Here is a 24,859-nt window from a genome sequence, read left to right as displayed (position 1 = left end):
TGATGAACTAGGTGGAACTTTTGGAACAAAAAGGGATGAGATTGAAAAGCAACAAAATCAATCTATTAATGAGCCTCAAAGTGCAAATGCGGATGGAAGTGTTAATGAAAATGCAAATGAGAAAGATTAAGAAGATAGTTAAGAAGTATTGCCCAGTATTGAAGAGCTCCAAATTGATGAACCACATCATGATGACCTACCTCAAGATGGAGATATCATAGAGATCATCCAAAGGAGGAGATATCATAGAGATCATCCAAAGGAGGACATCATTAATAGCCCTTCACAAAAATTGATGACAAGAGCTCAACTTTGAAAATACTTTGGTAATGTTGTATTTGTTTCTCAATTAGAACCAAAGTCTTATGATGAAGCTCAAAATGATGAGAGTTGGATTCTTGCTATACAAGAAGAACCCAATCAACTTGAGAGAAATAAAGTATGGAAGCTTGTTATTAGAAATTAGGCTAGACTAGTAGCTCAAGGATACAATCAAGAGGAATGTCTTGATTTTGATGAAACTTTTGCTCCGGTTGCTAGAATTGAAGCTATTGGGATGCTATGTGCATTTGCATGTTATAAGAAATTTATGTTATATCATATGGATGTTAAAAGTGCATTCTTGAATGGTTATATTAATGAAGAAGTTTATGTTGAACAACCACTAGGTTTTGAAAGCTATGAATTTCTAATCATGTTTATAAACTCACTAAGGCCTTATATGGATTGAATCAAGCCCCTAGAGCTTGGTATGAGAGGTTTAGTAAGTTTCTTTTAGAAAATGGTTTTCAAAGAGGAAAAGTAGACAACACACTTTTCACAAAAATACATAAACACGATATGCTTATTGTTCAAATTTATGTTGATAACATTATTTTTGGTGCTACTAATGCTTCTTTATGCAAAAGTTTTTCTAAGATGGTGCAAAATGAATTTGAGATGAGCATGATGGGTGAACTCACCTTTTTCCTTGGGCTAAAAATTAAGCAACACAATGATGGTATCTTCATTAATCAATCCAAGTACATCAAAGAGATGTTAAAGAAATTCAAGATGGATGATTTAAAGAGTATAGGAACTCCTATGAGCTCCAACATCAAGTTATAAAAAGATGAAAAAGGTAAAGATGTTGATCAAAAGTTATATAGAGGTATTATTGGCTCACTTTTGTATTTAACAACATCTAGACCTGACATTCATTTTAGTGTGTGTTTGTGTGCTTGGTTTCAATCATGTCCCAAGGAATCTCATCCAATTATTGTTAAAAGGATTTTTAAATATCTCATTAGAACACATTCAATTTGTGTATGGTATCTTAAGCGTGACACATTTGATCTAGTTGGTTATAGTGATTCTGACTTTACTAGAAGTAGATTAGATAGAAAGAGCACTTCGAGTACTTGCCAATTCCTAGGTCATGCGTTAGTATCTTGGCATAGCAAGAAACAAACTTCTATAGCTCTTTCTACTGCTGAAACAAAATACATTACTGTAAGAAATTGTGTTGCCCAAATCCTATGGATGAAGCAATAATTAGAAGATTTTAGTATAAAAGTTGATCATATTCCTATAAGGCGTGATAACACTAGTGCTATCAACCTAACCAAAAATCCAGTTCAGCACTTTAGATCAAAACACATAGAAATTAGACATCACTTTATTAGAGATCATGTTCACAATGGTGACATTGAGTTGGAATTTATTCCTACTGAATAACAACTTACAGACATTTTTACAAAACCACTCAATGAAGAAAACTTTGTAGGATTAGAAGGGAACTTGGCATGAGTGAAGTTATTGAATGATAATTATTACATTTAATATGAACTTGCTGCTTAACTTGGTTGAAAATGTGTTTAGCGTTATATTCTGTGTATTTGTGTTTCTAATTAACTATTTTCTCACTATAGTTGTCTAGTTTTATATCTGTATTAAATTTAGCCAACTAGGTTTTAAAATTAGTTAACTAATTTTGCTTCTGTACATATTCGAGAAAATGCACCTGTTTTAAAACCAGTTTCTTTCTAACAGGTATTTTAGCTCTCTTTATATTTTCTTTTGACCAATATACCCCTAAGTATAGATAAATGTATTTTATATCTTTAAAGGATAAAAATGACTTTTAAGAAAATGAGATTTCCCGGTTCTCCGTGAAAATCAGTTTTCACTTTTAAAATTTGAATTTTATTCATATTTTTGGCAACTGTTGCACATCCTTTCAATCAATCTCTTAAAGACTTCCTTATTTTTGCTGCAAATTGATTCTCCATTGCCTTAGAAACCCAAATCTCTCTCTAAACTAGAAATCCCCCATTTTTCCTTTAAAATCCCTGAACACTGATAAACCTATTTTGCCTTAAACCATTACTGTTCTCTGAAATCCTTAAAAAATCAATGGCAAGAGTAAAACAAATGGCTACTAAACTTCGAAAATTCATGGGTGATGCTATGAAGGCTGCTGGTAGACCTAAAAAAGAAAGAGAAGATGACACTGAAGTAAACGATAATGAAGAGGAAACAGAGACAGTTGCAGAACTGATGAAAAAGAGAAAAGGAAAGGGTATTGCTGGGTCTGAACTTTCCAAGAAGAAGAAGAAAGTCGAGAAGGCCCCTGTTCCAAAACCCTTTATGCAACGAAATATTTTTGAACCAAGGTACATTAAATGGGATTCATTCTCTGATTTACCATATGATTTTGAGATTCTATTTACTTTTCAAGGATGGTTGGAATTTTCTAAGTTGAATGAATTTTTATTATCCTTACTTGATTCAAGAATTTTATGGAAGTATAAAAGAAGTTTTTAAAGGAAAAAGTTTTAGTGTGGTAATCAAAAAGAAGAGTAAGGTCATTGATGTTGATTTCTTAGCCTCTGTTTTGAATTTGCCAAAGATGGAAATAGGATTGGAACTTTCAAAGATGTTAAGAAGCTCGAAGATTATAATGAGAAGGCATTTCAATTATCTATCTTTTCAGAGGGGACACCAGAAAATGAAATGACTAATATTAGTCTTGTCTATCAAAATTATAGAATTCTGCAATCCTTCATTAGATATTTGCTTAATCCTAGAAGTGGTAGTTATTCTTATGCAAATAGTCTTGATTTGTGCATTATGTGGCACTTGGTTAACAAAATTAGATTTAATTTGCCATATTTGATTGTTAAAGTGATTGCCGAGTCTAGTAAGCATCGAAGATTGCCATATGCTATGCCTTTAACTCTGGTATTTCAAGCTGTGGGAGTTGAATTAAGTAAAGAGAAGAAGTTTAGCAATCCTATCCCTATTAAGGAGGTATTGAAAGCTGATGATGGTAGAAAAAGGAGTAAGAAAGAAGAGAAAAAACAAGATGAAGAAGATGAAATTGAAGTTGAATCTAAAACAGAATTAAACTCTGAAACATAATATGATATTCCAGTAAGTAAGATGAAAAAAGGAGATTCTAAGATAGATGAAGGGGAGAGTTCTAAGAAAGAAAAGAAAATGAAGTTGAAGATGTCAGATTTTGTGAAAATGGCTAAGGCAAATCTAGACATGATGAAGGAAATCAAAGAAATAAGTGGATTGAGTTTGACTATTTTGGAAAAATCTCAGGAATTACAACAAGGGATTATGGCTGAGCAAAATGCCAAAATGGAGATGTTGATTAAGAGACTGGATAGGCAGGAATGGTTCATGAAGAAGATTGCCCAAAGGTTATTTGGTAAATCTTTTGGAAAGTTTGGAGACTTTGGAAACTACCCATATGGCATTGCTGGTACTAGTCATGCAAAGGAGACTGGTTCAAGTAGAGTAAAAATTTCTAAAATAGAAGAAGAAAAAGAGGAGAATGTAGAGACTGTTGAGAAGGGAAAGGAAGAAAGTAAGCAATCTGAAGTTGCAGAAATTGAAAAGAATGATGAGAAGAAAGTTACTGCATAAGAAAAATCAGAACAAGAAAAAGAATCTGATAAGGAGAAATCAAGCGAAACTTCCTCATCTCACACAAAGAGCAACAACAGTAATAAGAATGGGAAAAGCGAAAGCAAAAATGGTTCTAGTCAACAAGAAGAAAAAGAAGATGATTGCAACAAGAAAGATGAACAGCCATAAAACCCATCTTCTGCACAACCAAACCCTGCTCCTACTAGTTCTCAATCAGTACCTGAATCATCTATTTCCTTACCTATGACTTATGGCCCTAGAAGAACCAAAGCACAAGTTAGAAAATTAGTTTTACCTATTCCTCCAAGAATCCAGCTCACCATACCTGAACAAGCCCCTCTAAAGAAAAAGAAACAAGCCAAAGTTGTTGATCCTACTCAACTTAGGATTGGTAGGATCCCTGGCAGCAAAGGATAAATCTTTAGATCTTTAAGAATATTTTATTTCTTTTGGTTTCAACATTTACTTTATGATCTTTAAAATTATGTTTCATTGTTTTCTTTCTTGTTTCTTTTTGTTGATGTCAAAAGGGGGAGAAAATAGGGAAGATAGAAAAATATAGGACAAAAGTTGCTCTTATGTGTTTAACTAATAGTATGTTTTTTAGTTAACTGGGTATTTGATTAGCTAATTTTTGCTCAATGGTTATATGGTTCATATTTTGATATGGATATTTTATATTTTGGAAAGTAAATGAAATTATGATGCTGATCTTCTAGAATTGACTTGTGATTGATATATCTTGCATTATAATGGTTTACTTGATCTTGGAAATTGCTTATATGTGTTGTTATCTTCAAAATGTTTTGAATATTAGATTGGGGGCGAGCTATTTATAGTTCCTCAACTTTATGGCATTTTGAATGATTGTGTGCATACATATAGGGGGAGCTTGTCTCAAAGCAAGTTCTTACATATGTGACATATATAGATAGTTATACACTTTTATCTTTATGATCTTCATACATTCATTGAGTTTTGACATTATCAAAAAGGGGGAGATTGTAGGCCCCATAAGCTACAATAAGCTTGGTTTTGATGATAGCAAAACTTAATGAAATATACTTTAAGCCTTTGTGCATATTATTTGAAGTGATCTTATAGGTCATGACATGCAAAGACTTGATCGAAGGACTATTATATTGAAATAGCTGATCTAAAAGGAGATTATCATCTTGTATAGTACAAAACGAATCAAAGTCTATGAAGAAATAGAATAGAAATTAAGTTTTTAGGTCTATTGTACAAGATTGAAGAGATTATGCCACTTAAGACCTAAAATCAATTTTGTTTTTAGATTCAAGTGTTTCAAAAGTGTTTTACATCATTCTTAAGGTTTTTGAATTGTTAAAATAATTTTTATAACTTTCCTTCAAAAACTCACATTTTCAAAATTTAAGTCAGACAGTAGCGAAATTAGTTAACTGGTTGTGAAATTAGTTAACTAGTTTTGTTGTCTAAAATTTTCTATCTTATGAAACTAGTTAACCTGTGAAAATTTTAGTGGCAGATCTTCCATGCACGACTTTTAATGAAGTAATGGTTAGTTTTTTGAAAATTAGAGAGCCGTTAGACACACTCTCTAGCAGATGTTTATAGCAATGGAAAGCACCTATAAAAGGCATCATTTACTATAATTTTACCTAATATAAGTGCTCTTATTCATTGAGAATTTATTGTGCTATTTTTAAAGCTTTCATTCAAATACTCTTGAGCTTTAGTGGCAGATCTTCTCTCTCAATCTTTTAGCATTTATTTCTGTATCTGAGAGTTATTGAGAATGATTTCATCTATAACAAAACCTATTTAAGTTTGTGTAAGTGTGAGGACACACTTGTGAAAGGTTTTCAAGCACCTAGTCAAGCTTGTAGTCTTTTATGGGAAGAAAAGACGTTGTAAAGGTTTCAAGCACCTGGGAACCTTGTTGAGATTATAAAGGCTTTGAATCTTGCTTGCTGAAAAGATCAAATAGTGAAGAAACTCTCAAAGTAGAACTTTGAGAAGAGTGGATGTAGGCCAAGAAAGCCGAACCACTATAAACATTGTGTTCGATTTTCTTCTTCCCTCAACTCTTTAATTTCCAGCATTATATTACTTTGTTACATATTGAATGTGTTGAGAATCTATTCTATTGAGTTAATAGTGAGCTTGAACAATCACACTTGCACATTTTGAACCATACGTGAATAGAAATACTTGATATTAAGTTGTTATTTTATATTTCAGCTGCTGGTTGTGGAAAACTTGTTAGGTTGCTTAGAGTACACTTTGAAAACAAAGTTATTCACATACTTAGAAGTGCTAAGCTATAATTATTCACTAAGTCACCAGCAAGGACTGAAAAATTGCATAAAGTGTCTAATTCACCCCCCTCTTGGTCACTTTCTTTGGGACAACAATCAATTTTATAATTGACTGCATGTGATCAATTTTATGATTGACTACTTGACATGTTATATAGATCACGGGTTAAGGCTCATATAGTTAATTTTACATTGATCAATTTAATAATTGACTATGTGGCATGTCTCGCATACACATACACATATTATAATATATTGTTTTTAATAAAAATATATATATTTATTTTATTTTTAGTATTTATAGATAGTTATATCATTGAAAAAATTAAGAATAAAATGTTTGCATATACTACCAAACATAGAGAACAAATTTATAGTAAGCAAAACATTTTAAGAAGAATGACAATATTTTATGGAATGGAAGGGTATGTATGTTCAAGAGTATAATTTGAAAGATTCTTCAGTTAATAGTCAACACAATTAAAAGAGCCATCTTATAGTCTTAAAAAAAAAAATTAGTGTCATAATAATGTTTCCATATTTGTGATAAACCTCTATTGGTTAGACTTAAAAATGCCTTTACCTCTACCAAAATCAAACAAATTTTCTTTCACTTTTGAAAGAAGAGAAAATCTTTTAGCCATGTAAACACACATTTTCTTCTCTCAAACTAATTCTCTCTGCTGTCATGCAAAACCATTTCTCGATCAATTATTTTTGTTGATTCTCTTTGTCAATATGAGTTCACAAAGTACTCTGTTAGCAATAAATCGAAGACGCATTAGGGCCACCTAAACCCATTCATCTCTTTATTGCAGAGTCTACAGTAGGACGAAAGCGAAATGGCCCACAAGAGTTGCAATTTTTACCACAAATTTATTTATGGAAATCACAAATTGATATGAACACATTTTTTTTATGCATTTATCTTTTTTTTTTTCCCAAACCCGTTCATCCTTTTTTTTTTCTTCCAAATTCATACAATAGGAAAAAATATACTTGATGATTGCATGTGAACCAAACTATATAATGTAGGCAAAATTAAGTGTTTTTTTTTTTTTGATATACCTCAATCTATATTAAAATGTTGAATTTTTTTTGTGTTTTTTTTTTTTGAAACCACCTCAATCTCATTTATTAATATAATTTATTCAACAATTGTTAAAATATAATAATGTGTTAAGTGCTTTTTTTGGGTAAAAAAAAAAATCACTCGCAGGATAGTCATTTTGTTATAGTTTAATTTGCTATAGTTTGATTGTGATAATTTCTTTAGAATGTTGGTTGCTTGGTTGTGATTGTCTCCTCTGTCAAATTGCATTTTTCTCATCATAAGTTAATTGCAATAATTGTGATATTTTCCTTTGTTATTATATATCACTCTAATCCAAATATGAATATTGTCTCATAGAAAATCCCTACACACATCATTCAATAATTAGGCCAGCCATTAAGAGATTATGTCATTTATCGTGTGCAAGGTTATGAGGAACACTCTTAGAAAGTGGGAGTCACATTAGAAAATTTTTCAAATAGAGATTATCCTATTACTTTTCTTAATGAAGGTCTTAAGAATATGTTAGAATGATATGGTGTGAAACCTCTATGGATCATATGATTCAAGGCTGTTTCATATAAGATTATGGATGTATCTATATTTATGAGAAATGGGTGCGAGGTGAAATATAAAGATGCACCTCTTCTACTTGTTAATGATGCTACTGATGAACTACAATATGGTGTAGTAGAAATACCTGCTAATTTAGGATATGTAGAAGATAGTGATAAAGATAATAATGAAGACAAAGAAAAAGAGAGTGATGAAGATAATGAGAATTGGCATCTTGACAGGTAAGTGTTGTTAAATTTCTATCCATTTTAAGTTTTTTTTTCCTGTAAGATTAGTTAAGTGTACATATTTTACCAATATAAAATTTTACTTTTTTTTAATGCATCTGGATATGACTCCACTAAAGCCAGAGGATTCAAGATTTATTTATGGGCTGAACAAATATGACTATAAATACAAATTGGTTAGTAAATCTTTAATATACTTTATATGATGAGTCATTATAACTGATTTTTATTATTGTTTTATAAATATTTTCTATTTGTATTCATATTTTGTTTTCTTTTTTTTTTTTTCACATTATACAACTGTAACACCCCGAATCTCTGAGTTATGAATAGTACCATTTTGATCTGTGACTAGTACTATTCAAGGACACATTGAGGACCAAAAATGAAAGGAAATTAATTGAGATAGACACAATAAAAATTCAAGTGAACCAAAGGCCTAAGGATTTAACGGGTATTATGAAAAAGAAGGATTATGACCCGATAAGGGGCATTTTGGTCAATTCACTTCAAGAGTTGATTTTTGACCAAAATGTCAATTTAAGTAAATGAAAATAATAAATTGAATTATGAATAAATTTTTGAGAAAAAAAAATTCAAGTAAAAATATATAGAAAAGAAAGAAGTGAAAATCCAAATTTTAATTACCTTTATGACACAATTAAAATTTTAGGACCAATGGGCTTTGGACAACTCAATTAAAATCTATTAAATAAATCAAAATAGGAGTAAATATATAAAGGAAAGACCCTCTCCTTCTCTTTCCCATTGTTGCCGCCCCACCTCTCCTCTCCCTCTCTCTTTCTTTCTTTCTCCTTCTTCCTTCTTCCTCCATTGACATCCATCCTCCAAACTCAATTTCTAACTTTTCTTTCATAAGTTTTTCCATCTAACTTATAGTAAATACCAAATTAAATGTTGATTGAGAGATTAAAAGTAAGGGAAGACAAGAGATTTGGAAGAAATTAAAGATTTGAGAAGGTTACAATTGAGGTAAGTTTCTTTTCATGTTAGATTAGTTGTATAAGCTTTGAATGAAGTTAACTTATGATGAAATTTCATGAGAAATTAAAAGTGAAACATGCATGGAACCTTAACTAGGGTTTTGGCTAATTTGGAGAAAATTAGGGTTTGATGCATTTTAATGTAATTGATGATGAAATCAAGCTTAGTTGAAGTAGTGTGTAAGATTAGGGTAAAGAAATTGCATGAGATTTGCATAAATTAAAATATGGGAGATTAGGGTTCATGGGAAAATTGGGCTTTGGTGCTAGAGAGTGAAATTGAAGTGTGTAGTATTAAATTATGGTCATTTGAGGTTCCTTTAGTTTGAGGTTGGGACGGACAATGAGAAGTAAAGATAAATGAGTTCATTGAAGGTTTGTGCACAACTAACTTTTTCTTCATTTTTAAACTTGTAAATTGTTTGGAATGTGTTTATTTGAATGAGTTTGTTTTGAACAAGTTTACTTTGACTGAAATATGGTTTTTCTCTTGCATTTGAGAAATTTGGGTGTTGCCACCTCTATATGGATATTATGATGATTTGAATGTGTTTATTGGTTTATAAATGTGATTGTTAAGTGGAAAACTTTTGAAAATTATTTTGAAACCACAGTTAGCATGACAGTCCCTTTCGGAGCTCCCCAGTAGTAACGACTACTTGGGGTTGATAATGGATATTGATTATGTCTCTCATTAATAACGGTTAGTGGGGTAAGACTACATGAGTACTCATTAGCTAGCTAGCCCTTCCCTCATTAATAATGGTTAGTGAGATTGACATTGCTTTGTCGTGGTGTACAACACGGCACTGATCGTAAAATTTTGTATCATGGCCTGAACTGTGTGTTGATGTTGGCAATACTAATGCTTTGTGAATTGTGATTTATGAAGTGTGATTTCTTATTTGAAATGTGATTCCAATAAATTGCTCTTATGGACTTAAAACTATTGTGATGTTTTCATGCTTAAGAAAAAATGTGATTTATTATGCTTTGACAAGTTTTACTTTATTTTAAGTTTTAAAGTTATTAGTTGTGCACCACTGAGTGTTATACTCAGCGATAGCTTCTTTATACTGTCGTAGGTAAAGGAAAGGAGAAGGCTGCTGAGTGAGAGACTTGGAAGCAGCATTTTGGTATTAATTGTGGGTATTTACATTAGGTATACCCTTGTAATTTCTTTTGATGTATTTTATACCTATATGTATGGATGTACAGACATTGAGCAGTTTGTATTAAAAAGCACTGCATTACTGAAGTATTTTGAGTTTGTAACTATTTGTATTTTATTTTGAGACTTATGGAAATATAACTTTTGCAATATTTAGTCTATCATTATTTCCAATGAATGTTTACATTAAATTTTAACTATTCCCATTCAGTTTTCCACAAAAGAATTGATAAGATCAAAAGTTATGATTTATTTAAAATCTCTTGTAGCATAATTAATGGGTTATCGGTAGGTGTAGTTCGGTAATTCATTAGGTATGCTACGGGAACATGTGATGCCTTACAAGGGAATAGGTGTGACAACAACAGAACATTCCCACTGAGTTAATTAGAAATCATGCTAGTGTGGTGAGGAAGAGGTTGTATGTTTACATCATTAAGAAGCAAATAAATTAGAGGTGTGAGTATGTGCCAAAGAATAATGCCAGAGGAGTGATGAAGAAAGGAATTATTGAGAATGGATGGATCCAATTTGTAATAGTCCACAACTTGAAGAAAACTGACACAGTGGAGTTTATCATGACTGCAAATGAGCCAAAACATGTTCTCTTTTACACCATAATCAGAAGGCAAAACTAACAATATATATATATATATATATATATATATATATATATATATATATATATATATATATATATATATATACATATACATGAATATGTGTGTGTTTTATTTGAAGAACTAAACTTTTGAAACCTTTTTTGCTTGTACATACTTTTAAAACATGGATGGAGGATACTTCATCTCACTTAGTTGCTATGATTTTATATTCAAGTTTTGTACGTTTTACATTTGTTTATATTAATATTATTATATTATTGTTTGTTATATTAATCTTATTTTATTACAATTTCTTATATTAATAAACTTAAGTTACATCTTTTTTTACAGTTTTTTTAGTCAAGTACAATATATAGTATTAAGTACTATAATAAAGCAAGAATTAAATAAGGTTACAAGTTTATAACACAGCAACATCCCATACATATTAATTCTCATTTCACAACGCTGAGAGGAGAGAAGAATTGTTGAATCTAACTCTAGGATGATTGACTTAGGATCTTTCTTCCTAACTGGATTGCTTCCAGCATTACCTGAGTTTCTCCAAACAGAGACGAGGAATAAAAAATTTCCATGGCAGACCCATTAATAAGGCTTCAAAAATGATTTCTATTCACCACCGCAATTTTTTTTTGTCTCTTTTTTTCAGCTTATATTGATGTAGATTAGTTGAGAAAGTAATAATATGTTTGACAGCATTCAATACTATAAAAACTACAAACAAGATCTACTACACCAATAAATTCTTACCAAGTTATAATACAATCCATTTTTGGACTTATGCCATTACGTAAATCTTAACAATTAAACAATTCTTGTCACAATCTATAGTGGAATTCTTAACTCAACATCATTGTAATTCTCTTTTTTTTTTTTATGTTATCTTTTTTAAGAAAACAACATTATCTTTTTTATACTTAATTTCATTTGTTGACATTGTAATTCAATTATTTAAAATTTAATTGACAAAAAATGTAGGCAAAAATATTAATTTTCATTAATATTGAATCTTTTTTTGATGAACACAAAGTAATATACATCCCAATAAATAGAGCAACTATCAATTTATTGACATTTGAATTATTAGATACATTATCTTCTTCTGTAATTTCTATATTTGATGTTGATGCAATGATATTAGATGATAAAGTTTCTTTATCTGAAGATGAACTTGCATTTCTCTTTGACTCAAAATAACAATTACATGTTTCAATAGCCTTTGCCTCCATATCATCAGATTTGTAAAAACTCTTGCTAACTCCAATAACATTAAGTGTAAATTCATTCCATGAAGTGTATATTCTAGAATTAGTATCTTCAAAAATAATATAATACTTTGTATTCTCCTTTCTTTACCCATAGTAAGTTAAAATATGAAAAATAATAGAAAAAAGTGAATTCAAATAAATGATATTATCTTATTTGAAGATGAAATTTACTATAAAGATGACTTTAATGGAAAATGGAGGACGTAGAAAAAAAAAATTGAAGATGAAGATAGAGGGGCCGTATCTCATGTAAATATTGAACAAGAAGAAGAAGACGAAGATTTTCTTGTTAGAGAAAGGGAAGGAAAGAGAGCTTATAGATGTAGGGGGGATGAAGGGTATAGAAGAAGAGAGCATATAAGAAAAGGAGGAGATAAAAAAAAAATGTAGAGGTAAAAAAAAAAATTAAAGTGGCAGATGTTAATTGGCATGTGCATAAAAAGTAGTAACTCGACCTCGAGACTTGTAATGCTTAATGGATGAGAAAAAATTTGCAATTTGAATTTCAAATTCTGCACATTTGTTTTATAAAAGTCTCTACAAGAGCAATCGTGTAAAAGCATAAATTTTTAATGAATGAAATTACACAAATAATCTCATTGATTCATATTAAATATGAATCCACTTGATCCCTTAAGGTTTTTTCAATATTTAATTCTTGATTTTTAACTTTTTATCAAATACACCATTAGGGGAAGAAAGTCAAAACATTATCACGGGAGAGATTCCTAATTTATTCATAGTATCAAATCTTCCAATCATTTCTGATAAAAAATATATATATATATTCTTTCAATCAATCGCATTCAATGCTTTGAAATTTCAAATTTCAAGATTCACGTCTTAGTTTGGAATCTTTGAAAACAAGAGTCTTTTCAAGTGTTCTAAAAATATTATAATTCATTCACCCTGTAAGTTCTAAGATGCAACTAGAGCTCTTCGTTAGGGTTTAGCAGCCAAACTACACAAGACACCCTTCATATCACTACTAAGAAGCTCTACATTCCCAAACCCAGACTTAAAGCATGCTTAGAAAGCCAGTCTGCGCAACAATTAGCTTCTCTATAAACTTGCCTTTAGTAACAGTTGTGGGTAGACAGGAAATAACAAAAGCGTGTAGCTTTCATACACTGTGGTCAGCAGAATAGGTTATCCAAAATCTCTTGGTTGAGCTTCGGCAATAACGAAACCTGGCCCACTTGTTTAGCCAGTTGGCCTAAAACTCGATCCATGTATATGACATAAAGGCCATTTCTGCTTTCCAGAAGTTCTAATGCTTTTCGGGCGTGAAGAAGTGATGTCACCCACTCTTCAAACAGCACTACAATTACATTATTGCATATCATTTTTCAGGTTCTTATGAAGCATGCATGTTATAAGTTATTCGAAACAACTTTCTGAGGATACAAAATGCTGAGAAGGCATTAATCTTAATTCTAGGTAGAGGAAAATGAAAGAAATATTGGTTGTAAGAATACATTAATTATCAAAAATTGAGTAAAACAACAACATGAGAAGCCAATTACCATAAGAAGAATGCGTAAATCAGGAGTAAGAACCTAATCAACATGGACATGATGTAGTTAAGATGCGTACCATTATCAAAGCCTTCATCCTTTGACCAAGATAACAAGTAATCTGACACCAAAAACTCAATAAGCTGGATCCTGTCACACACATTAAATAATAATAATAATAATAATAATAATAATAATAATAATAATAATAATAATAATATCAGAGATGAGAATCCATTAAGAACCAAATGATGTATACTCAAATATTGAACTCATTATAACCGATGAAACTAAACTGTGCCACTAGCCAAAACATGCTAGGATTGTTTTCTATGCTTAAAGATTCAAGTTATAAGGCCTAATTGATAGGTAAAGCCAAGAAAACACGTGCAGAAATTAGCATCTTGTGTACATATTATTCTTAAAATGAAAAATAATGGGCTTCATTTTTCAAACAGAATAATTTTGAAAAAGACATTAGGATTAGGGATGGGATAGATGATCAAGATTATAATTGTTACCGTGGAACACTTACATAATATACAAACATCTATGTATGTTTGGAAAAGCATTATCAAATGGATCCATGAAGAGCATATTCTCTGCTACAACGGAAATTTTTTGAGAAACTGAAAGTATTGCACGCTGCCCAATGTAGGATTCACTTCCAAGCTTGCGGATCAGGTGTTGAATATAGAACTGGGCATCAGTGTCAAACTGTGACTCTGAAATAGCAATATCAACTAATTAATAAAAGCAATTAACTGAGGATAATGAAAAAAGGTCTGATGGTCATGTAATCCAAAAAGAAAAAAAGATGAATGTAATAGTCTTAATGTAAAAATCAAAGATTTCGGCTCCGTTTGTTTCATAGAAAATATTTTCCTAAAAATATTTTCCATATTTTCTGGATTTTGGGACACTCAGGAAAATTAAATCATTTTTAAAGAAAATAACTTTCATTTTTTAAAAGAGAAAGTCATTTTCTGTTTTCTAAACTTTGATAATTTTATTAAATGTAAACGCACTTATACATATATGAAATAAACACATATCACTAATTTAATATTACAACTAAACAATGGAAAATATTTTTCATATACAAGTTATTTTCCGCGAAACAAATGAATTAATTAACCAAAAAGTGGCACGAAGTTCCTTCAATTTCTAACATATACTTACCATCACCTTGTGAAGGAGAACACATCCTTCTACCCAATCGCATAATTAAACTGTTGACAATGTCTTCAGTGAAGTCAAGGTTCTTTCCTGCTGATAACAGGTTCCTTAATGATGCTGCATGAAACAGAAGTCAAAAAAATGAAAACCATCACTATTTAAGGTAAGCAACAATGAAAAATTAAATAAAAATGAAGATTACAACCAAGGTAATGGTCTTGAACCAAGTATGAATGAGATCAAAATTCACAAATAAAGCAAACTCATCATCAAACCATAGACCAATATAAACAAAAACAGTACTCATTGAAACTAAATTGCCACTTTCAATCAATTATTAAGCACCATCATGACAATCTTGCAGCAATTTTTATCTCACATGGTGATGAAGTTGATAATTAGTTTTTCACAAAACTCTAAATGCGTTAGCAAATGAATTCTTAAGTTGACCACTATCCATTATCAACCTCTTTCTTCTGTTCTCATCCATTGGAACTTTCACTTGCATTGTATAACTCGTAAATTCATTTACCTAGCATCTGGATAACATCTAGCACGACAGTTATAAAATATATTTTAAGAGGTTTAACTAAGTTAAAAACGTTAACATTTTGATCACCATATACAGGAAATAAGAAATTGAGATACAATTATACTGATTGTAGTATAGATAATAAGAAATACTTGTATAGTGAAGAATGAAAAACCAGATCAACCAATCACACGGTATAACAGTCAGTCAGTCAGGACAACGTCAAAGAGTATAGAAGGCAATATCGGCACCTAAAATGAAGTCTACAGCTTGATGTGACCAGTTAGCAAAATTAGCCGTTTGCCCCTGCAAAAATTCTTTAGCAATAAATAACAACTAAGAAACAAATTTCATCTGTGGTGTGAAAAAAATGGTAGTAAAACATATAAAAAAAATGGCCAGCTTTGCACTCTTACAGGAGAAGCAGAGTCACATAACTCCACAAGAAAATCAATGGAGGCCCTAAGCTGCTCCACTTCAGCATCAATACTTAAATCTGTGGAAGCAATGTATGCAAAATTTCATTTAAATTTTAATCAGTTAAACATATCTATCCACATTCATCAAACAATAACATTTGTTTCAATATAATTTAAAAAGGGTTGAGAAAATTAAGCAACAAAATGAGAGAAAAACAGTTTGGAAAAAGGGTACACACCACTACCTATTTATTCATATACGTCTGTTAACAATGTGGTACGATATAGCAATAAAATTAACAAAATTAACAAAATTTTGGAGCAAAATAGTCAATTAAGGCCAATTAATTTTCTCTCTCAAACCTGAAAGCCGTAATCGTTGTTTTGGAGCATCTGTTCTCCTCCTTTCCTTTAACCGCACTGAAAATACAAAGCAAAAGAACATTTACAGCGAAAAATTAAATTTATGAACAAACAGAAAGAAGCATATGTAACAATAAGATTGAGAATGAGACCTTGTCTGAGGAATCGCCGGCGAAGAACGTCGTTGAATCTGCGATCAAAGCCATCTCCGTCTCGCTTAGGGCTTAGTTTCCCCAAATTGTCAAAGAAATAACACTTGCAAGAAGCACTTTGCGGGAACAAATCGCAGTGCGAAGCATCTGGACAACACGCGCACAAATATAAATAAATAAAACGCAAATGATAAGGAAAAAAAAATGCAACGAGGAACCTTCAGCTTCCTTGAGATTTTCTCTGAGTCGAATAAGTTCTTGTTTCCGCTCCTTAGCCTGAAATTTCATCAATAGAAACGCAATATTATCCTCTGTTTGGCTGCCTAGAAAGCTCAAAAACCAAATTATAGAAAAGAAATAGCAAGAGAACAAAGCCGAAAACACGTAATGACCTTTCCTTCCACCGAATAATCAAAATAACTCTTTATATTTTCTTTTCTCGTGAACCAAACAGAGAATTAAGTGATCAGGTTGAGTAGAGAAACCTTTCTCTTCCAACGGAGGGCGTCGGATTCTAGAGGAGGATCAGGCAACGGAGCCTGCCTTTGGAGGCGCTTTGATCGGAGAAGAGAGATTGCAACTGCGAGCTTCAGCGACTGGTCGCTCGTCGATTCAGCGTTGGTGTTTGATGCTTGTTCGGTTGGGATCATTGTCTTCACTTCACGAGTGTTATTGACGCGGGAAAACTTTGGACCTCTCCCTTTTATTTTACTCAAATTAAATATTTAAAAAAATAATTTTAAAATATGAGTTATATTATGATTTATTATATACCATTTTCATGTTTTAATTATATCTTATTTATTATCAATTTATCATTAAAATAATTAATATTCTATATAATTAATTTTAAAAAGAAAAATTTAAGTTTAAAATTTATTCATTAAAAAAGAGAAAAACTAATTCAACCAAACCAATAAAAAAAAATCAATCAAATGGTTGATAGTTTTTAATAGTTTAATTTATAAAATTACTCAATAGTTAGGTTAACTGAACCATGACACCATTGTCGCAAGGACTTTGCGGTAGCCAGACGATTCTCACCGAAATGAAAAAAGTGAGGAGTCGCCACTTTAATTTTAAGGGAAATTAAAGGAAATCATTACTGAAAAAAATAAAAACTACTTCCGAAATAGATATTCTAGGTTCGGAGTCCGTTCACGGGTAGGTAAGGTGTTAGGCAGCCTTCCTTGTCTCTTAATGAGAGTCAACAAATTTAATGATATGCTCTTAATTACTTACGATTATAATTTTGGAGGTTTTGGAGTCATGTTGTCGATCTTTTTATTGATAGAAGGAATGTTCAATATCTCACCATTTTGGGTTTTCCAAGAACACGGGTACATAGGATATCCTCACAGTGAATTGGTGTTTTGTTTATTTGATTTGTTACATATCTTATCTAATTTTTCAGCTTTGAATTTGGGATTCTAATTTTAAAGAGATGTTATTTAAGTCCCAAAAGATCCATAATGAATGAGAAAGGTTCTCGACTCACATGTTAGGTATCTCGTGTTTAAATATTAAAATTTTGATAGAAAAGATTTCGAGGAAGGACTCTCTCCTAATTCCTTAAAATATTCTTATTAGAATTTTGGCTGAGAGAATTCGAGTAAGGACTCTCTCTCAATCTCTTAAAATATGTATATTAGAATTTTGTTAAGAGGATTCGGGTAAGGACTCTCTCCCAACCTCTTAAAATGTGCATATTAGAATTTTGTTAAGAGGATTCGGGTAAGCACTCTCTCCCGATCTCTTAAAATGTATATATTGAAATTTCGTTAAGAGGATTCGGGTAAGGACTCGCTCCCGATCTCTTAAAATGGGTATATTAGAATTTTGTTAAGAGGATTCGGATAAGGACTCTCTCCCGACCTCTTAAAATGTGTATATTAGAATTTTGTTAAGAGGATTTGGGTAAGGACTCTCTCCCGACCTCTTAAAATGTGTATTAGAATTTAGTTAAGAGAATTCGGGTAAGGATTCTCTCCCGATCTCTTAAAATGTATATATTAAAATTTTGTTAAGAGGATTTGGGTAAGGACTCTCTCCTGACCTCTTAAAATGTATATATTAGAATTTTGTTAAGAGGATTCGGGTAAAGACTCTCTCCCGATCTCTTAAAATGTGTATTAGAATTTAGTTAAGATGATTCGGGTAAGAATTCTCTCTCGATCTCTTAAAATGTATATATTAAAATTTTATTAAGAGGACTTGGGCAAGGACTCTCTCCCGATCTCTTAAAATGTGTATATTAGAATTCCAGTTAAGAAGAGTTGGGTAAGGACTCTCTCCCGATCTCTTATAATGTGTCAAAAATGAATCTTAAAAGGGAACGGTCGTGAGACTGAACTAGTTTGACCCTATTAGATATGAGAACGTTGCTCATATCATCTCCCGCTTTTCATATGCCCCCAGACTTTCATTTTCGATCTCATGATTATTTACCAAACTTTCCTCAACTTATTACAACTCCTCATTTTGAATCTTCAAAGATATCTCATTTCGGAAGTTCCCTGTTCGAACTTGATCCCGAATCTCGATCTCATTTCTGTTTTTTAGAGCTAGACTGAGTAACTAACGTCCCAATTCATCCGTATTATTCCTAATCATTTTTACCCTGATCAGGAATCTCCACATTGTTTTCTCCCATCCGTACTCCTTATGGTGTTTACAGAATGTTAGTATCCTGAATTATCCTCTTTTTTTTACACGAAAAAATAAAAGACAACGTAAAAATAAAAGGTAAAACTCGTGGATGTCACAAAAAGTGAAATAAGTCCAGTTTCGACGTAAACTTATTCTGAAGATTTCTTACAACAAACTATGCCATGAACACCTGAGAATGATAAGTCGAGCACTTACCTGTAGAAAAGGCTGAAACAACGAGTAAGCTGGTACTGATGTCTTTGTGTATCCGGCGCCACTAACAATGAGACAGTAAGGTGGTTTTTAAGGAGTTGTAAACAATTGAAGTGAGATTTTCTTGAGAAACGGTGATTTAATTCCCAAGACTGTGCAAGGTTATCCAAAGTATGGATTGTAAGCTCTATAGTTTCCATGGTAAGATCCTTCAGAAAACTTGTTTCTAAAGTCTCTAGGAACCTTGAGAGTTCTTGATTGAAAATAAAGTTACAACAAAATTTTAGGGTTTTTCCTTAATAATCACCCCCCCTCCCTCCATAGCATTGCATGCAGGTATTTATAGGAAATGAGTACTCAAAACAGAGGGCCAGGATTCCAGTGGTAGGAGACGGAAGGCCTAGATTCAAAGGGAAATAATCCGACGTCCTGGAATTAAGGAGAATCAAAATTGAGGGTTGGGATTCCATTCGGAATTTCTATCCTTTCTCCCCTTAATCCAATGGTCAAGGGTCTTGCCTTACAAAATGGATCCAAGGGTTGGGAACAAAAAGCGCTGAATTTGTCATTTATTTTTGATCCAAAGGCCTCAAATTCATCCTTACAATTATAATCAACGGTGTAAATTGAGATGTACTGGGCTGCTTTAACCATTTGGAATCTGATGGCTAGGAGTGTGTCCTTACGTATGAGATGTGTGGTGAAGATTGGATCATGCCTGCAATGCTTTAACTGACTCTGATCTAACGGTGGAGGGAGCTAGTGTTTATGAATTAAAGATCATGATTAAAAGCTGTTCAACTCTCTGAGTTCCCCGATCTCTATAGGTCGTCCTTCCCTTTTCCGATCTTCTCACTGTGACTGACCGATCTTAGGATTGTTATTCCGATCTCTATTTTCTTTTATATCTGGTCCTTTCTACTTTTCTGATCTCTTTCTAGTCTCTGACCTCCTTCTCATCCCTTCTCTGTGTTGGTCAAAGCAATAAATTTTTCAATTGCCGATAAGCCGCTTCGAGTTCTGCATGCAATAAATGCTAAGTCCCTATATATATGCTGATGAATTTTTCTTCGCATACTCACAACTTTCTTTCTTCGGTGAATTTTCAATGTTTTATTTTCCAGTTCTTGGCTTTTTCGGCATGAATTCTTCTCACGATAATCACTTTAATCTTTTTCCGAATGTTTTCTTTGTTCATGTCCTAAAAATGAGCGATTCTGGTGATCAGAGGTTTATGAGGGCGTCGTTTGATGACAGTGAGGGAACTGGACTAATTCACTGATCAAGGTCAAAACTGACTACCTCGCCGATCTCGGATCGGCTCATCGGTATGGCTTGCAGACCGATCTCTGACAAGAGGACCGCTAATTTCAATCTTAATATCGGTGACAGCATCTTGAGGTTCATTTGGCTCCTCACCATCTCGGGGGTCTCGATCGCAGCTCGGTTCTGGTCGATGACATTGACAATGACACCGCTCAATATCATGAGAGTCATAGTCACCCCATCTGAGCTGTACACCTGTCCAGTATTTATTGTTGGCTTTCTGATCAAACATATCTTTTGATTCAGCCACAAGACTAGGCTTTGACACAAGCCTATTGTGCGACGCTTTGGGTTTGGGAGTAGTCCAAGTTAGGTAGAATGTAGTGTAAGGATATTTGTAATTGTCGATCTTGAGAGATCGCCCAAATGATGTAATCTGACCTTTTGGAAATGAAATCTATTATTGAAATTTGGATCTGCTTATTTTGTTTTTATTATTGCATTGGTTATTATTCTGATCTCTGAGAAATGTGCCCGATCTGATCCCTAGACGAATCGCCATTATGTCGATCTGTTGGTTCAGAACCCTGTTCTATCTGATGATCCTCATTAACCGATCTTATTTATCTGACCTTTTACTATGTTTCTAGAATCTTTTTTTGATGTGTCATTGAAACGGCTCGGTCTCGCTAACCGATGCGAGAACTGTGGACTCTTCACCGATCTCACTTCCTCGTTGAAGAACTCGAAAAATCGATTCTTCATATTGAGGAGCAAGGACCCGAATGGTTTTGAGGGCATCCCACACAGTTTGCATTATTTGGTTCCTTCAGTTCCAAAGAAGATCGCCTTAAATAAAGATGAGGACGCCATGGTGAAGGAGTTGAAGGATCAGGCAGCCACTCATAAGTACTCATGTCTGGACGCGGTTATGGCCGAACTGAAATGGTGGTTGATGCAAGTGATCGCCCATGAGGACTATGAGCTGCAACTCTCTGACCTTAGCCCCAGGATCGGTATAATCTAAATCTTCAGTCTCCTAACATTGGTGATCTCACTAACTTATTCTCTGTACAGGTATGGCGGGAGGCGAGAGTGCAAAGGAGAGCCGCAAGTGAAAGAGGGAGCTCACCCAGAAAGTGCGAGAGATGAAGGTTGCTACAGCTGCTGCTCAGACACCGAGGTGAGACTCGACAGAAGTATCGAGCTCTCCATTTCGGCCTCCAGAGCAGCCAGTCTCAGAGTTAGAAGTGGTTCTTTCTCCACCTCAACAGGCCGAACCTCCACCTCTGCCGGTCTCTTCAAGTACAGAAGGGGGGCCTTCCCGACTGGCAGTAAGGACTCTTTCTCAAGGTGCTCAAGTCCTTATCCATTCTCTGGAAAGGAACCATTCTGTTCGGGGTAATCCTGACCTAACCAAGGTCCTAGGCGCCACCATCTATTTTCAAGAAGATCGAAATAGATTGGCCCAGGATAACATCGATGAACTCTTGGCTCAGATGATGAGCCTAAGTTTGGAGGCCATTTCGAACCAACATTTAATTAGAGAAAAAGCTCATCTCTTGAGATAGGAGGTTCTGAAGGTGGTCCAGGATGCATCTTCTGATAAGGCCCAACTCTTCACTGCTCAGGACTACATCGCCAAGATTGAAGGTTGAACAAAATCTTATGAGGAAAGGATAGTTAAACTAAAGCGAGAACTTGAAGATGCTTGGTCCTATCGATTTGCCGATGTCGCTCAACTTACTAAAGAGATCAAGGCAAAAGAAGAAGAGGCACTGGCGAGGGAGGCTGGTGCTTATGTGAATGCACATGGCAATCTTCTGGCCGAGCTTACGAAGTGTCATCCTGAGGAAGACTTCTCCTGGATGGTGGATCTCGTCCCAAGAGCTGAAGAAAATAGTGAGGAGGAGCCTGAGAGAGAGAGAGAGAGAGAGAGAGAGAGAGAGAGAGAGAGAGAGAGAGAGAGAGAGAGAGAGAGAATGACGGAACTAAAAATGTATCTGGAGAGCAGGTTAGGGGAGACCCTCCTGCCGAATGACTTGTATATTTTTATATTTTGAAATGAATCTAATTCTTTTCATGCCCAGTTTTCTTGATGAGATCGGATAACATCCAAACCAAATTGCCTGAGTACTTAATCAATTGAATACAGTTAAACATTAAACCTGAGATTGGTTATTAATCATAAAACATCAAGCCACCTCAAGAGATCGGAAAACCATTACACGTGAACATGAGATCGGACAGTGTTGTGATCGAATATCGACTGAAACCTTAAAACATTTGAAGATTGCTTTGGTAGAATTGTAAAGACTTGAAAATAACTTGAGCTTATTAAGGTCAGAATCATTATTTAAAGATCGGATAAAACCTTAGCTTTGTTTGAGGAATGTTTGGACAATTCGAGCAAGATACCAGATCACAACACTATATGCAGATTTGGAATTTTGAGGTATTTGAACATAGAGAGATCAGAAAAAAATAGCATGTAAGATTGAATGGTCCGGAGATCCAGTATCGATCCGAACACATCGGATAAAGGCAAAGAGATCGGGAGGCAATCTAACTTGAACGTGAGATCAAGTTATTCCAAAGACAAGCCATTGCTGAGTTCGGAAAAGCGACCTATGATCGGGTCATCGGTTGAGATCGGATAACGTAATGAAATTTCAATTTTAAAAGAACATTGCATTTGAGGATCGACCAAAATATGGTGTCTACAGCTGCCCCTCTTTACATAATTTCTATTAAAGAGAATGAAATTCTCTTGCATAGGATTTATGTAAAGATTTAAAACCATATTTTGGGCAGATGAAATTTTGAAATAAATAACTGCAAATTATAGCGTTAGGAATTCAAATCAATTTGAGTCTTGGATTCAGAGGTTGATAACAGAGAAATTAATACTAAAAATTAAAATCAATTTGGATTTTGAATCCAGAGGTCGATAATAGAAAATTAAAATCAACTTGGATCTTGAATCCAGAGGCTGATAACGAGAAATTAAAGTACTGAAAATTAAAATCAACTTGGATCTTGAACTCAGAGGTTGATAACGAGAAATTAATGCTGAAAATTAAAACCAACTTGGATCTTAAACCCAGAGGTTGATAACGAGAAATAAATGCTGAAAATTAAAATCAACTTGGATCTTGAACCCAGAGGTTGATAACAAGAAATAAATGCTGAAAATTAAAATCAACTTGGATCTTGAACCCAAAGGTTGATAACAAGAAATAAATGCTAAAAATTAAAATCAACTTGAATCTTGAACCCAGAGGTTGATAACAAGAAATTAAAGTGCTGAAAATTAAAATCAACTTGGATCTTGAACCCAGAGGTTGATAACGAGAAATTAATGTTGAAAATTAAAATCAACTTGGATCTTGAACCCAGAGGTTGATAACAAGAAATAAATGCTAAAAATTAAAATCAACTTGGATCTTGAACCCAGAGGTTGATAATAGGAAATTAAAATTAACTTGGATCTTGAACCCAGAGGTTTATAACAAGAAATTAAAGTGCTAAAAATTAAAATCAACTTGGATCTTGAACCCAGAGGTTGATAACGAGAAATTAATGCTAAAAATTAAAATCAACTTGAATCTTGAACCCAAAGGTTGATAACAAGAAATAAATGCTGAAAATTAAAATCAACTTGGATCTTAAACTCAGAGGTTGATAACAAAAAATTAAAGTGCTGAAAATTAAAGTCAACTTGGATCTTGAATCCAGAGGTTGATAACAGGAAATTAAAATCAACTTGGATTTTGAACCCAGAGGTTGATAACAAGAAATTAAAGTGCTGAAAATTAAAATCAACTTGGATCTTGAACCCAGAGGTTGATAACGAAAAATTAATATTGAAAATTAAAATCAACTTGGATCTTGAACCCAAAGGTTGATAACAAGAAATAAATGTTAAAAATTAAAATCAACTTGGATCTTGAACCCAACGGTTGATAACAGGAAATTAAAATCAACTTAGATATTGAACCCAAAGGTTTATAACAAGAAATTAAAGTGCTGAAAATTAAAATAAACTTGGATCTTAAATCCAGAGGTTGATAACGAGAAATTAATGCTAAAAATTAAAATCAACTTGGATCTTGAACGCAAAGATTGATAACAAGAAATAAATGCTGAAAATTCAAATTAACTTGGATCTTGAAACCCAGAGGTTGATAACAGAAAATTAAAGTGCTGAAAATTAAAGTCAACTTGGATCTTGAATCCAGAGGTTGATAACAGAAAAATAATATCAACTTGGATCTTGAACTCAGAGGTTAATAACAAGAAATTAAGGTGCTGAAAATTAAAATCAACTTGGATCTTGAACCCAGAGGTTGATAATGAGAAATTAATACTGAAAATTAAAATCAACTTGGATCTTGAACCCAGAGGTTGACAATAAGAAAT

General features: G+C 33.0%; 1 protein-coding gene across 1 annotated transcript; it reads right to left on the bottom strand.

Moving 5' to 3' along the window:
* Window positions 1–12,934: 12,934 nt before the first annotated feature.
* LOC110634509 (protein MULTIPOLAR SPINDLE 1) lies at window positions 12,935–16,991 on the bottom strand. The gene is made up of 10 exons (XM_021783536.2): window positions 16,795–16,991; window positions 16,528–16,585; window positions 16,310–16,456; window positions 16,158–16,214; window positions 15,792–15,871; window positions 15,627–15,681; window positions 14,847–14,960; window positions 14,200–14,389; window positions 13,744–13,814; window positions 12,935–13,468 (listed from the first exon to the last, which is right to left on the bottom strand). Exons 1-10 carry the CDS (start codon window positions 16,957–16,959, stop codon window positions 13,284–13,286), a joined length of 1,122 nt encoding a protein of 373 aa, XP_021639228.2. The 5' UTR covers window positions 16,960–16,991; the 3' UTR covers window positions 12,935–13,283.
* Window positions 16,992–24,859: the final 7,868 nt, after the last annotated feature.

Source organism: Hevea brasiliensis, chromosome 13, assembly GCF_030052815.1.
Source record: "Hevea brasiliensis isolate MT/VB/25A 57/8 chromosome 13, ASM3005281v1, whole genome shotgun sequence".
NCBI lineage: Eukaryota > Viridiplantae > Streptophyta > Magnoliopsida > Malpighiales > Euphorbiaceae > Hevea > Hevea brasiliensis.
Note: the sequence above shows the minus strand (reverse complement) of the source record. Positions and strands in the feature narration are given on the sequence as shown.

Excerpts from the sequence above, each read along its gene's own strand:
- LOC110634509 (XM_021783536.2), bottom strand. The coding sequence starts at position 16,959 with ATGATCCCAACCGAACAAGCATCAAACACCAACGCTGAATCGACGAGC. Across the intron at positions 16,215-16,309 it reads CCGGCGATTCCTCAGACAAG|TGCGGTTAAAGGAAAGGAGG; the intron begins GTCTCATTCTCA and ends TTGTATTTTCAG. Across the intron at positions 15,872-16,157 it reads ACAACGATTACGGCTTTCAG|ATTTAAGTATTGATGCTGAA; the intron begins GTTTGAGAGAGA and ends TTGCTTCCACAG.